The sequence below is a fragment of the Callithrix jacchus genome, chromosome 7, assembly GCF_049354715.1.
Source record: "Callithrix jacchus isolate 240 chromosome 7, calJac240_pri, whole genome shotgun sequence".
NCBI lineage: Eukaryota > Metazoa > Chordata > Mammalia > Primates > Cebidae > Callithrix > Callithrix jacchus.
Window position 1 is genome coordinate 44,380,302 of NC_133508.1, and position 13,013 is coordinate 44,393,314.

Consider the following 13,013-nt stretch of genomic DNA (forward strand, 5'->3'; position numbering starts at 1 on the left):
ACATGGTGAAACCCCATCTCTACTAAAAATACAAAAAAATTAGCTGGGCATGGTGGTGTGTGCCTGTAGTCCCAGCTACTTGAGAGGCTGAGGCAGGAGAATTGCTTGAACCCAGGAGGCGGAGGTTGCAGTGAGCCAAGATTGTGCCATTGCACTCCAGCCTGGCGCCTGGCAACAGAGTGAGACTCTGTCTCAAAAAAAAAAAAAAAAAAGAGAGAGAGACATAAGTCCATGGGCAAGACTGAAACCCAGACTAGCTCTGGGATTCTGGAATGGCCTCCTTGGGACACTCCTCAGTACCCTTGGAGGTGGGGTAGCCACGCTGTCTGTCATCAGACCACCCATCCCTAACAGCACCTCCTCCACCTGGTTCCATGGAGAAAGAGGGTCTATGAGATGGCTTTGGGAGGGCAGCAGCAATTTATCAGAGGCTGGGAGACTCCCAGGGCTGTCACCGCTCCCAAAATCCAAGTTACCCACTGTCTACACCACAGGCAGAGGGCAGAGGTTTTTTTTTTTTCTTTCTTGTTGCCCAGCTGGAGTGCAATGTCGTAATCTCAGCTCTCCACAACCTCCACCTCCCAGGTTCAAGGGATTCTCCTGCCTCAGTCTCCCGAGTAGCTGGGATTACAGGCGTGTGCCACCATGCCTGGCTAATTATGTATTTTTAGTAGAGATGGGGTTTCTCCATGTTGATCAGGCTGGTCTTGAACTCCTGACCTCAGGCGATCTGCACACCATGGCCTCCCAAAGTGCTGGGATTACAGGTATGAGCCACCACGCCCAACTCAGAGTTGTTTGTTTTTTTTTTGCGGGGGGACAGAATCTTGCTCTGTTGCCCAGGCTGGAGTATAGCAGCGTGATCCTGGCTCACCACAACCTCCATCTCCCAGGTTCAAGCGATTCTCAGCCTCCTGAGTAGCTGGGATTATAGGCACCCACCTCCATGCCCAGCTAATGTTTGTATCTTAGTAGAGATGGGGTTTCACCATGGTAGCCAGGCTGGTCACAAACTCCTGATCTCAATCGATCCACCCACCTTGGCCTCCCAAAGTGCTGAGGTTATAGGCATGAGCCACCATGCCCAGCCAACAGACAGAGTTTTGAAAACTAAACCTTACCATTTTGCTTAGAATAAAATCCCACCACGGCCTGGCTCCCGCCTCAATTCCCAGCTGGTCAGCACAGACCTGCCAGTCTGCCTTCTCTCCCTACAGCTCACCAAGCTCAGGGCCTTCACCTCTGTATCTTGTCTGGAATTCCACATACCCCCATCTCCAAACAGCTGGCACCAAGCTCCAACTTAAATGTTACCTCCAAGGTGTCCTTTCCTACTTCAGAATAAACCACCCTTACCCTCCCACTGTCAATTCCTTTAAATTATTTCCTTCTCAGCATTTCTTACTATTCGCTTTTTTATTATCATTCTTCCCTACTAGACTATCCTCTCCAGAGGCCAGGGCCTTGGCCATCTGGATCTCACTGTGTCCTCGGCACTTAGGTAACCCTGGTGGCCCACCTGGCAGAGCAGCCCTGGTCCCTGCCGCTCTAGGCTGGGTGACCACTGCCAGGTGGCAACAGTCCTGGTGCACAGTAGGTGTGCTTGGTAGAGATGAGATCAGCGAACGGATGGACGAAGGAAGAAGGGCCTTCATGCCACAGAAGGACACGGGGACAGGAAAGGGCTTGGCCAGGATATCCCCTCCTGTGGCCAACGGTCCACAGAGCCTTCCCCACTGCCAGACCAAAGGTCTCTTCCTCTTCCTAGCATCCATGACCTTGGACCAGCTGGCCCTGGGCAGGTGAGTTCCAACTTCAAATTGGGTGGCCTTGCCCCAGACCTCCACCCCGTGCTGCCCCAGAGGCAGATAACTGCATTTCACTGAGCATTCCCGGAGTGCCTCGCCTGTCCCAGGAGTTCTGGACAGTAAATCCCATTCACTCTTCTCAAAGATTCTTTGGAGGAGATGCTGTTACTACCCCCATTGAACAGATAAATGTCAACCTGTCAACCAACTTGCCCAAAGTCACCAGCTGCTACGTGGGGAAATGGGTGTCTCAGGCCCAGGGCCCGGGTGGGACCTGAAGACAGCTGAATGTTGGTTGGGGCAACAGGGCCTTGGAGACTGCCTTCCTTAAAACATGACAGATTCCAAAGCCAGCTTGTGGAGAGCCCACTGGTGTGGGGTAGCCAGATTGCATCAAGTGGAGACCACCAGCTGGGTCAGGCCAGATCACCAGAGGTCACCTGAGTGCCTGGGCCCTGGCCATCCCTGAGTGAGGCTGCTGCCTGGGTACTCAGCCAGGATTGGGGACTGCTCCTTAGGGGCAAGAGGGTGGATCAGAAAGGAGTTGCCAACCCCTGTACCAGGGCAGGGGGGTGGGCCTAGGCAGGCTCCTGAGTTCCCACCTCCTTTCCAAAGCAGGGAGCTGGAACAGCTCAGGGGCAGGCCCAAGAAGTCCTGGCCCCAGACTCCCTGGGGAGGGGGCCCCTCCCCAGCCCAGCCCCAGCTCCAGGCTTGTGAGTCAGGGCCGGCTTGTTGAAACTGATACCCAGAAACCAGATGCGGAGGCGGATGAATAATGGAGACTCCCAGGCAGGAGCCCCCCACACGGCTGTTCTCCCTCAGTACCACCTCCCCCAGTCCCGGAAAAGCAGAAGGGAAACCAAGGGGTCCCCGGGGTATCCCTGCCCCATAACAAGCTGGGGCTCCAGCCTGGTCTGGGTGAGAGAGGGACCTCCCTGTCCAGGAGAGGACACTGGTCTGGGGCCAGCTCCAGGCTCTGCAGACAGCAGATGGGCCTGGAACCAGGAGTCCGGGCTCTCTGGCTGGAGGATGTCCTTGCCAGGGTTCCCCCCAGGGCTAAGCTCCCCTGGGAGCCTGCTAGTCGAAAGGCCCCACCAGACACCCTGGAAATCCGGGGTGGAGGCTGCATGCGTAGGCAGGCCAGCAAGGGCGGGGCAGCTCTGCCAGAAGGCTCTCTAAGCTCCACCCGGCCCACCCACCCTCCTTTCCCCTAGGCCCAGGCCTCACCCATCACCCTTTGGGTTCTGAGGCTTCCCTGACCTAAGGTCCTGCCCTGTGCTGGGCAGATGGCAGGGGCACAGAAAACCTCTCTCCAGGCCAGGCCCCCCGGACAGGTCCTAAAAGCCAGGAATGCCCCTTCCTCCCCAGAGAGTGGTCCTGGCTGGGATACCCAAGGCTAGAACCCAGAGCTAGAGAGAGAGGGCAGGGCTGCAGTCTGTGAACATCCCCTTTTGCCGGGCCCCTGCAGTTCCCAGCCCCAGACCCCAGCGTGTGTCTTCGGAGCAACCCCTTCCCTGGTACCACTTAGAAGGCTCCTTGGTAGGGAGAGAGGGAAGAGGACACCTGCCTGGGCTTCAGAAGACCTGGTCTGGAGCCCATGTACCCCTGTCCTTCCCCCACTGGGCTTCAATCTCCCCAACTGTGCTGAGAGGGCACTGGCCCTTCTCTAGAATTCAGTATATGGGGATGGCTGCCAGGTCCTAGTATGTTCGGGGACCCTGGCCAAGGGGCAAGGGAACCGTAATGTACCCCTGAGCTCCCTCAACCTGAGGAGTTATTAAGGAATCTCTAGAGGCCCCCTTGGCCTCCATTTCCCAGGTTTCCACCAAGGCAGGCCAGGGACTCCTCAGGTTCAAGGCCCCCCCCCACCCCCCGCATCCCCGACCCCCAAGTGGGTGCCTGGGGCCGCGCAGACTGTTCGAGGCGCAGCCTCTGGCGCCCCCTGCTGGCCTCGAGAGAGCTTTTCCGCCTGGGACCGACTCGGACTGACCGAAGGGGCAGGGTCGGCTGAGCCTCCCAGCCACGCCGCGAGCCCAGGTCCCTCCAGGATCCCCCAGCCCGCCAACACCCCTCATACCGGGACCGGGGTCTCATAGACTCCTCACTGCCGTATCTCCGAGCCGCCCCACCCTAGAAACACTGGGGCGGGGGCGGGCGCGGGCGCTTGAACCCATTCCACCTTCAAGTAAACGGAGATATAGCTGGTGAGGACCCCGTACCCACTCACAGGCTTGGCACTACGTGGGACCCGGTTTAGGGAGGTCCTGGTGCCCAGACCCACCCCGCGTCCGGAGCACAGCTCCCACTTCCCCGCGACTCACCTAGGAACAGGACCAGGGTCTCCTCCCCTGTGTCTGGGGCTCAGGCCAAGACTGCCAAAGCCTCATGGGGCGCGCGGGGAGAGGGGGACGGGAGCCGCGGTACCGGCTCAGTCGACTCCAAGCCGACTGGGGTGCGGTACGTACGGGAATTACGGTAGCCGCGCGGGCGCTACCACCTGGACGGGCCGGGATGTACCAACGGCGCCGCCCGGCTGGGACGGGGGAGAGGAGGGGTCCGAGGAAGGGCCCTGCGCTGGACCAAGGGAGGTGACTGGAGGCCGGGCCGTTGCTTGGGGTAATCCAGGATCCGGGCTCAGGGGAGGCGCTGAGGGGGGGGGCGTCGCAGTCCCCTAGGGGCCAGCCCTTTGCAGATCTCCAAAAAGTTCAAAGTCCCTGGTCATTAACCTAGGCTTGAAGACAGGGGCTCGCCCATCCCGGAAGAGGGGTGGGGGGAGACTAGGGCCCGCGACAGGAAGCCTCCCCGCGACAGAATAGCCCAAGGGGACCAGGCAAAGGGACCCGCAGGCCAAGCCCGCCCCGGAATCGCCCGGAGCCAGGCTCGCTTCCGCTCCATTATAAAAAGCTGGATTCGGATCTGTGGCCTCCGCGGTGCCCCAGAAACAGCCCGCTTTTCTACGCCCCCTACCTTTTTATTTCTGGCCCAGGTGGCATGGCCGAAAAAGGGTGCCATTCCGCCATTTAGTGGTTCCCAGTTTCCCTTTCCCAGCAGCGGGAGTTTAGAATAACTCTGGGCTCAGGACTGGGAAGGGTATGGGTACAGGGGGCCCACTCGAGAAGGCGGGGTTCAGGTCCACCAGCTATTCCGAACTTTCAAGCTTTCTACACCACCTTCCCCACCCCTTCCCAGGACCAAACTTCCAGACTGCCCCACCCCACCCTTGGGGCCAGGCCTATCCTACGGCAGCTCCTGGCTGGGCCAGGGGCCCCATGTCTTCACCTGCTCCCCCAAAATTACTTAGCCAAAACCCAGGAGTCCCCTTGCATTGTTTCCCTGGCCCTGCCCCTTTCTTTGGCTGACAGCCCCACCACCTCTCTCCAGGGACCAGTCACCTCCAGAGATGGCCCAAACCTGGCTGGCCATTTCCCAGGATCCTGCTCTGCGCTGTTCACCCTCAAAGCATTGCCCAGGAGAATAGGTGATTCCCTCTCCCGTTATTCACATCCTGCCTGTTCCTTCTCCATGGGGACCTCAGATCCACCCCTTCCTCTCCCTGGCCTTCATCTCACCACTCCCTCCACACACGCACACCCTGACTCATCTCTGCCACCTCACAGGCCATTGTTAAGCTGCAAGGGAACTCTGAGATGCTCCCGTCCAACCTCTGCTCCACACTGTGATCCCCTCTATGCTTCCCTTTCTGTCTCTGTGTGCATATGTGTAGTGGTGGGGTGCTCACTACTCTACTTCGGGGATAGCTCCAGCTGCTGGAAACTTGCCTGTACTGTGCCAAACCCCACCTCCCTGTCAAGGCCCTTGGGAGCTGTGCAGAAAAATTCACAGCTTTCCTCCTGAGAGCTCTGTAGAAATGGGAGGCTCTGAGGACAGGCAGGCCTGGTGTGAGTCCTGGTCTTGCCTTGCTTGCGAAATAATTTTACCTCACCAATCTGCAGGGTCCTCTCTAGGAAACAGAGATGGGGTAGCCCCTACTGCAGAGAAAGAGATGGTCAGATGAGGTTCCTGTGCCAGGTGCTAAGGCAGGGCCTGGCGCACAGCACATGCTGATCAGTGGTGGCTGCTGGAATCACTACCTCCTCCATGATAAATACCCTCACCTGGTGGCCCAGTGTCCTCTGTGGCCCAGGACCACAAGTGTCCTCCTCCACACCTCCTTGTGACCTCAGGTGCCCTGACTACACCTGGAGCAGAGTGTCCAGTGGAGCCCAGCAGGGAGCTGGGGATTCATACACTGTCCCGTGGCCACCTTGAAGGAGGGCAGGGGGAACCCGCAATATCATCACCCCGCCTCAATCTCCCCACACTCTCAGCTCCACCTATGTGCAAGAAGCTGTGGCTGGGATGGAGCCTGGAGAGGCCTTAGATCCCAGGGCAGGTACAGAGGCCACACCCAAGGTCTAGAGGTGTCTTTGTTACCCCCACTCCCAGGACACCCTGCACACCTACACTGTGCCGGGCTCTATGCTAAGCACCTTATATATGGGCTTCTCTTCATCCTCACTGCAGGATTATTTTACAGATGAGGAACCTGGGGCTCAGAGAAGTGTTCCCCAGGGCCGCACAGCTTCTCCCTTGCCTCTGTTCTGCCTATCCATGTTTTCACATCCATTAAAGGCCCCCTCCTCCAGGATGCCCTCTCTGACTGGCCCTCTGTGCCTCTGATCATTCAGGCATTTCTGCCCCTACAATGAGTTTGTGCCATTTGTCTGAAAGGACATCCTAGTGGTGACAGGGCCCACACTCTCCCAGTGCAGGCTGGGTGACCTTCATCAGCTGATACTAATGTCAGCTGTGCTGAGTTCTAGGCAGGCCAGGGCTGGAGGCTCGGTCTGGAGGCTGTAGAGGGACCACACCCACTCTGAGACCAGCTCTCTTCTCCCAGGACTCACCTCTATGAAGGCTGGACCCTCCCACCCCTGCCCCTGCCTGAGCAGCTTGGGGGCCTGCCCTGGGAGCAGCTGTCCAGAGGAGGGGCTGAAATGGTGTGCCTTGGTGCCCCAGCCACCCTGCAGATCAGGCAAAAGCCTCGGGGCTCTGCAGGCCTCTGGCAGGATGCATATTGTGGGGAGCTGAGGCCAATTTGTTGCCAGGAGCCCCCATCTGGGAAAGAGGCAACCAGCCAATGCCAGAGCCCAATGCCAGGCACCATCCGTGCCAGCAGATTGTATCTGACATCACATCACCCCCCGCCTGGTGACCACGGCAACTGGAGGCTGCCCCCTCCCCACCCCGCCCCCACAGCAGTTCTCCTTTTCCCTCACTGCAGTCCTGTGCAGAATGAGTGTGTGTGTGTGTCTGGGTGGAGTGGTGGAGGGGAGCGAGGGGGGTGGGGGTGGCATTTTACATTTCCCACAGCTGGCAGCCCTGAGACACACAGTGGAAGGCAAAACGGACCCTGGTATGATGCAGACCTGGGTACTGGGTTCAAATCCCAGCTCTCCCACTTCCTAGCAGTCTGTCCCTGAGCGAGCCGCTTCACCTCTCTGAGCTTCAGTTTCCCCATCTGTAAGTGGGAATAAGGACAGGACTATCTCAGAAAGCCAGAAGGAGGAATCAGTGAGTCCCGGTGCCTGGACCCATACTAAGCTGCGCAGTTATTACTACTGTCATGTAAATGGTTGCTGGGAGGGGCCCATCCTGGCTCCAAACTCTGGCTCCACCTCTCATGAGCTGTGGAGCCTTGGCCAAATCACTGGACCTCTCTGAACCTTGGTATCTTCATCTGGAAAACAGGGTGATGATGCCTTCCCTGCAGAGCTGCCACAAGCAGTGCATATGGCACGGAAAGCAGGTGGCACCGAGCCCAGCACATCACAGGCAGAAGCGCCCAGGCAGTACTGCTATCCTTCTTCCCGCTCCCTTTCTCCCTGATTTATACTTTTCCCCACTCCCAGCTCTCGACCGCCGGCACTCCAGGGCCCCTTCCTCCTTTTGTCATCCCCAGGACCATGGTCACACTCACCATGTGCCAAAGCACCTCAGACCCATGCCCAGGCCTGAGGAGTGGCCGAGTACCACAGGAAGGGTGCCAGCTGGGCACTACACCAGCACCGTGGGAGACCACTTCCCCTGGCTGAGCCTCTGCTTCCTCATCTGTGACATGGGGCTACAGCTCCTGTCACCTCAGAATGGTTGTAAGGACCACAGTGCAGCAAAGGACTTTAGGGAACCCCCACACCCCTGTTCTTGTAGAAGTCCCCTGACTCCACTGTTCCTGAGCCGGGTCGAGGCCCTCTGCCTCCCAAACCAAACACACTGTGGTCCCACCTACCCTTGAACCCAGAGGACGCTGTGGCCCAGCCGGCCGCACCCATGCCAGGATCTGTGGAGAACTGGTGCTGGGATAGAGAGGGCAGTTAGAACCCTGGCCCCTCTGCCCCCAAGGGTCCCAGGCTCTCCAGCCTCCCTTACCTTGGCTGCCCGCCCCTTGTCCATGCAGGCGGGGTTCTGACAGCGAAGTCCCTTCTCTTCCGCTGGGCTCTGGTCATCTGCAGGGGAGGAGCAGAGGGCATCAGTCAGCGGGGCACCCAGGCTTCCCCCTGGGCCCCAGTGGCCTCCCGACCAGAGGAGGGTGGGGCAATCTCCTCAGTCCTCCCTTCAAAGGAGGTCAACGTCCCTTTCTCTCTTAAATGCCAACTTATCTGCACGGGAATCTGTTTGCAGAGCCCTTTTCTCCTGCAGTTCCCCAGGGAAATTATCCAGATTCCACAGGGAGAAAACATCTTTGGAAATAAGCTGCTCCCTTTCTCCTCCCTCTAGTCTGGGAGTTAAGTGGAGGAGCGCTCAGTGACCTTTTGGGGCCCCAGACTTCCCAAGGGGTCTCGGTAGGGCTGCTGGGGGTAGAAGACTCCAGGGTCCCAGATTCCTGCTAACCCTGCGCCCTGCATCGCTCCCTTTAGAGACAGAGGAGCCCCCGACGCTCTGGGGCAACCCCCGTTCCCCGAGACTCATCTTTGACCCTGAATTTGGCCCCCTCCAATCTATCTCTTCCTGGGGGCTGGAGTGCACCGCGATGGGGGCAGAGCGGCCCAGCCAGCGAGAGGCGGGGGGAGACGGAGAGAAGCCTCGGCAGCACCCCCCGACTTGGGGGCCGAGTTTGGGTACCCGCCCGGAGCCCGGTCGGCGCCCACCCCCTTGCCTGGAGCAGGCCCTCCAGAAGGAGGTTAGGAGCCGGCCCGACCCCCAGACCCCCGCCGCGCTCCCTCCGGGACCCCCGCCCGCCGGGACCCCCGCCCGCACTCACCCATGGACCAGGCGCGGGGCCGCGCTGGGGGCGGGCGGGGCGCCGGGGACGACGGGGACTGGGAGGCCGCAGCGCCGCGGCTGCCGGACCCTCGCGCGGGAGGCGGGCGGGGCAGGTGGGCGGGGAGGAGCCGCGGCGGCCCCGCCTCGGGGACGGGGGGCGCGGGGCGGGAGCGCGGCCGGGCCTCGGCGCCGACGGTATCACCCCTCCCGTCCCGGCTCCCCGGCCCCTGCGCGCTGCGGTCCGGAGGCGGCCTCCACCTCCAGCAGGGAGGGCACCAGGGTGGCTCAGGAAGCCAGTACGGCTGCGGCCTGGAGGGTGCCATCCACACGGAGGGTGCGGGTCCGCAGGAATGCAGCCCGGGACCCCCGCGAAGCCCCCACCCCCGCCCAGGATCGCGGTCTCCGAGGTCAGTTTCCATGGCAACACGGAGGCTGCCCCGCGCAGGGTGGGGGCTGTCACGGGAGGGACTCGCCTGCCACTGCTCTTGCTGCTTCTCCTCTGTTGGTTCAGAGTTTTAAACTTTATCGAAGTCCAGGCCGGGCGCGGTGGCTCACGCCTATAATCCCAGCACTTTGGGAGGCCGAGGCGGGTGGATCACGAGGTCAACAGATCGAGACCATCCTGGTCAACAAGGTGAAACCCCATCTCTACTAAAAATAAAAAAATTAGCTGGGCGTGGTGGTGTAGTCCCAGCTACTCGGTAGGCTAAGGCAGGAGAATTGCTTGAACCCAGGAGGCGGAGGTTGCGGTGAGCCAAGATCGCGCCATTGCACTCCAGCCTGGGTAACGAGCGAAACTCCATCTCAAAAAAAAAAAAAAAAAAAAAAATTATTGAAGTCCAAACGCGGACAGAGAAGTGCACCTGTCCTGTGAGCACAGCTCATTTTCAGGAAACTTCCACGAAATAACCTGCGCCCAGACCACAGAGCTCCCCACCCAGCCCCCTGACCTTCCTCGTGCCAACAGGCCCCCCCCAAGGGCACCGCCGCCCTGACTTCCAACACATCGATTTGTTTGCCCGGTCCTGTACTTTATGTAAATGGAATTAGGCGATACCAAACCCTCTGCACTACAGAAACAGCCTAGGAGAGGTGGCCAAGAGTCCACTGGGACTCAGTGCTCCTGATGCTGTCTCTGGACCCCCAGCCGACCCTGCACACTGGCACCAGAAGGCACCGGGCCAACAAGACCCAGGTATAGAACATGCAGCTTCTGGCCGGGTGTGGTGGCTCACGCCTGTAATCCCAGCACTTTGGGAGGCCAAGGCCGGCAGATCACAAGGTCAGGAGTTCAAGACCATCCTTGTCAACATGGTGAAACCCCGTCTCTACTAAAACTACAAAAATTAGCTGGGCGTGGTGGTGTAGTCCCAGCTACTCGGGAGGTTAAGGCGGGAGAATTGCTTGAACCCCGGAGGCAGAGGTTGCAGTGAGCCGAGATCAGGCCACTGCACTCCAGCCTGGCTGTCTCAAAAAAATAAAAAGATGCCGCTTCCTGTGGGGTGGGGTCACTCTCCCAAAGGCTAAGGGAGGGCTTCCCTGACCAGTTGGCCAGAAGGTGTCTCAGCTGGAGCCCTCCTGCATGTACTCCTTACATGGGCTGGGCTCTGGGACCACAGGTGACCAGAAACTGGTCCCTGCCCCAAGGACTCCTGGCACAGGGAAACAGGGTGGGTCCCAGGTTTCCTGAGCTCTCTGGATTCATTCAACAAACACGCTGAGGGTCCCCTGAGGGTCCCCATGAGCCAAGCTCTAAGCTGGGTGCTGGGGATCCATTGGTGACCCTTACAAGCCTTGGGGAGCTCACAGGGGCCCTGGTGGGCAGGGCGGCTCTTTGGGGGGTAGCACATCTACACGGCCCTGGGGAGGGTGTTCTTGAGGAGGGGCTGCCACAGGAGTCCCAAGGCTTCCAGGCGGAGCTGCCAGGGGCCCTGGGTCTCCTCACTACACTGCTCACAGGAACTCTCAGGACCCTCAGGCCGGCCCCGCCTCACCCCACACAGTGCTCATTCCCTTCTCGAAGTCTCTGCTCTCAGCCATCCAGGGCCAGGATGCCTGTCCTGCCTCTAGCTAGAGGCAGAGGCAGAGGCAGCTGAGGGAGGATATGGCCCTGTGAGGACTGGCGAGGTTGCTGCCTGCCGGGAGAAAGCTGACTTGAGGGTGGAGTGGGGTCCGGGGCTCTTGTCTGCGATGACTCCAGCAGGCCCTCTTCTGCCTTCTGCATTTCCACTGTGACCTGGAGCCCTCAGTCAGTTTTGGGGGAGTTTCCCATGCACTCAGCCTGGTGCTTCTCCAGCTGAGCAGGACATCTGCTGTCTGCCCGAAAGTTTCCAGGCCCCTGTGTTCTCAAAACTCTGGGCCTGGGGTCAGATTCTCACACCCTTTGCCCCAGGGTCTCTGGATTATAGCCCCACATTCTGAAGGCTCCAGGCCACGTCTTCTGCCACTGGGTCTCCCTCACCAGCTCCCTAGATGCCACCATGACCGCTCAGGTCACAGCCACCATCGGGCCTGACTACCCTGTGGCTGCTATGCCACTTGGGTTCTGGAATCCTTGTCCTTGGCCTGGGACTTCCTAGCACTGGGATCTACCTGCCTGAACTCTCTGGCCTCTGATCCCTGGTCTCAGCAGGCTCCAGGTGCTCACCCTGCCCCCAGGAGGTGGCTCCCGCTGTGCCCTGCTCTAAAGCTGCCACTTCCTGCATTGCAGAGGTGAGCTCTTCTCTCCTGGAGACTGCAGACACGAAGACCTGGGTGGCTCTCAGGGCCCAGAGAGGGGCCTGTGGGGCTTGAGGGTGGGGTTCGGGACAAGTAGTCCCCACCATATGCCTGTCATGAGCTCTCTTGCAGGTCATCCGCCCCACCTACAGCCTTTGAAGAAAGGGTGGCTGGTAAGGAGGACATATTGAATCAGGTGATATCATACCTTGGACATAGTTGGGTTTAACTTAATTTAAAATTTCTTTTTTGAGACAGGGTCTTGCTCTGTCACCCCAGCTGGAGTGCAGTGTTGTGATCATGACTTACTGCAGCCTCAACCTCCTGGGCTCAAGTGATCCTCCCACTTCAGCCTACAGAGTAGCTGGGACCACAGGTGTGCGCCACCATACCTGGCTAACTTTTTAATTTTTTTTTTTATAGCAATCGGGGGGTCTCAGTATGTTGCCCAGGCTGGTCTCAAACTCCTGGCCTCAAGGAATCCTCCTGCCTTGGCCTCCTAAAGTGCTGAGATTATAGTTGTTGGGCCATCTACATAGCCTAGCTCAGCCAATCAGATTTGCTTTCCTGAGACTATGAATTGAGGCAGGCCTGGGAAGAAGCTCCCTTCCCGACAGGAGCTCCCTTCCCGACAGGAGCCCATAAGCAGGACTTTTAGTGGGTCCTGGAGCCTTGAGGACACTGAGAGTCGGTCCAAATGGGTATAATGCCCCAAGATTGTTGGGGAGCAGAAACAGGGGAGCAGCCACTCAGCGGAGATTGTCCCAGAGCAAAGAGGGCAGGAGAAGGTGGCTTTGTGACAGTGGACAGCTCTAGGGGGCTGCCTCCACTGTCTGCCCTTGGCTTCCCTCAGGACCCCTGCCTCTCTGTAGCCCTGCCCTCTTATGTGGAACAGCCTGAGTAGTGTTTGCTCCTCCACCTCAGCCCGACCCTAGGCAGACCTGGAACCCTAAACCTCCCCCTCCAGGCAGACCTGAAACCCTGAGCTCCCCCATTCCCTAAACAGACCTGGAACCCTGAACCTCCCGCTCCAGGCAGACCTGGAATCTTAAAGTCCCCCTCCCCTAGGCAGACCTGAAACAATTAATTCCCCCCTTCAGGCACACCTGGAACCCTGAACTCCCCCATCCCTAGCCAGACCTGGAACTGTGAACTCCTGCCTCAAGACGGACCTGGAACCCCAAACTCACCCTGTCCCTAGGCGGACCTGGAACCCCAAACTCA

The 13,013-nt window shown here is 59.2% G+C and overlaps 1 protein-coding gene across 5 annotated transcripts in view; it reads right to left on the reverse strand.

Annotated features, from left to right (window-relative positions):
- PLEKHG5 (pleckstrin homology and RhoGEF domain containing G5) overlaps positions 1–9,182 on the reverse strand; it is a 30,095-nt gene extending 20,913 nt beyond the window's left edge. For 3 of the 5 annotated variants that reach the window (XM_054236867.2, XM_078330225.1, XM_035307572.3), the window contains exons 1-2: positions 9,070–9,182; positions 8,238–8,314 (exon numbers count right to left, since the gene is read on the reverse strand). In XM_054236867.2, the coding sequence (XP_054092842.1) occupies positions 8,238–8,314; positions 9,070–9,073 (81 nt within the window). In that variant the 5' untranslated portion in view covers positions 9,074–9,182. Of the gene's footprint in view, positions 1–4,129; positions 4,258–5,200; positions 5,342–8,237; positions 8,315–9,069 lie in introns of those variants that run through there. The other 2 variants (XM_035307581.3, XM_035307577.2) reach the window with 2 other exon arrangements.
- Between the last annotated feature and the right edge of the window lie 3,831 nt (positions 9,183–13,013).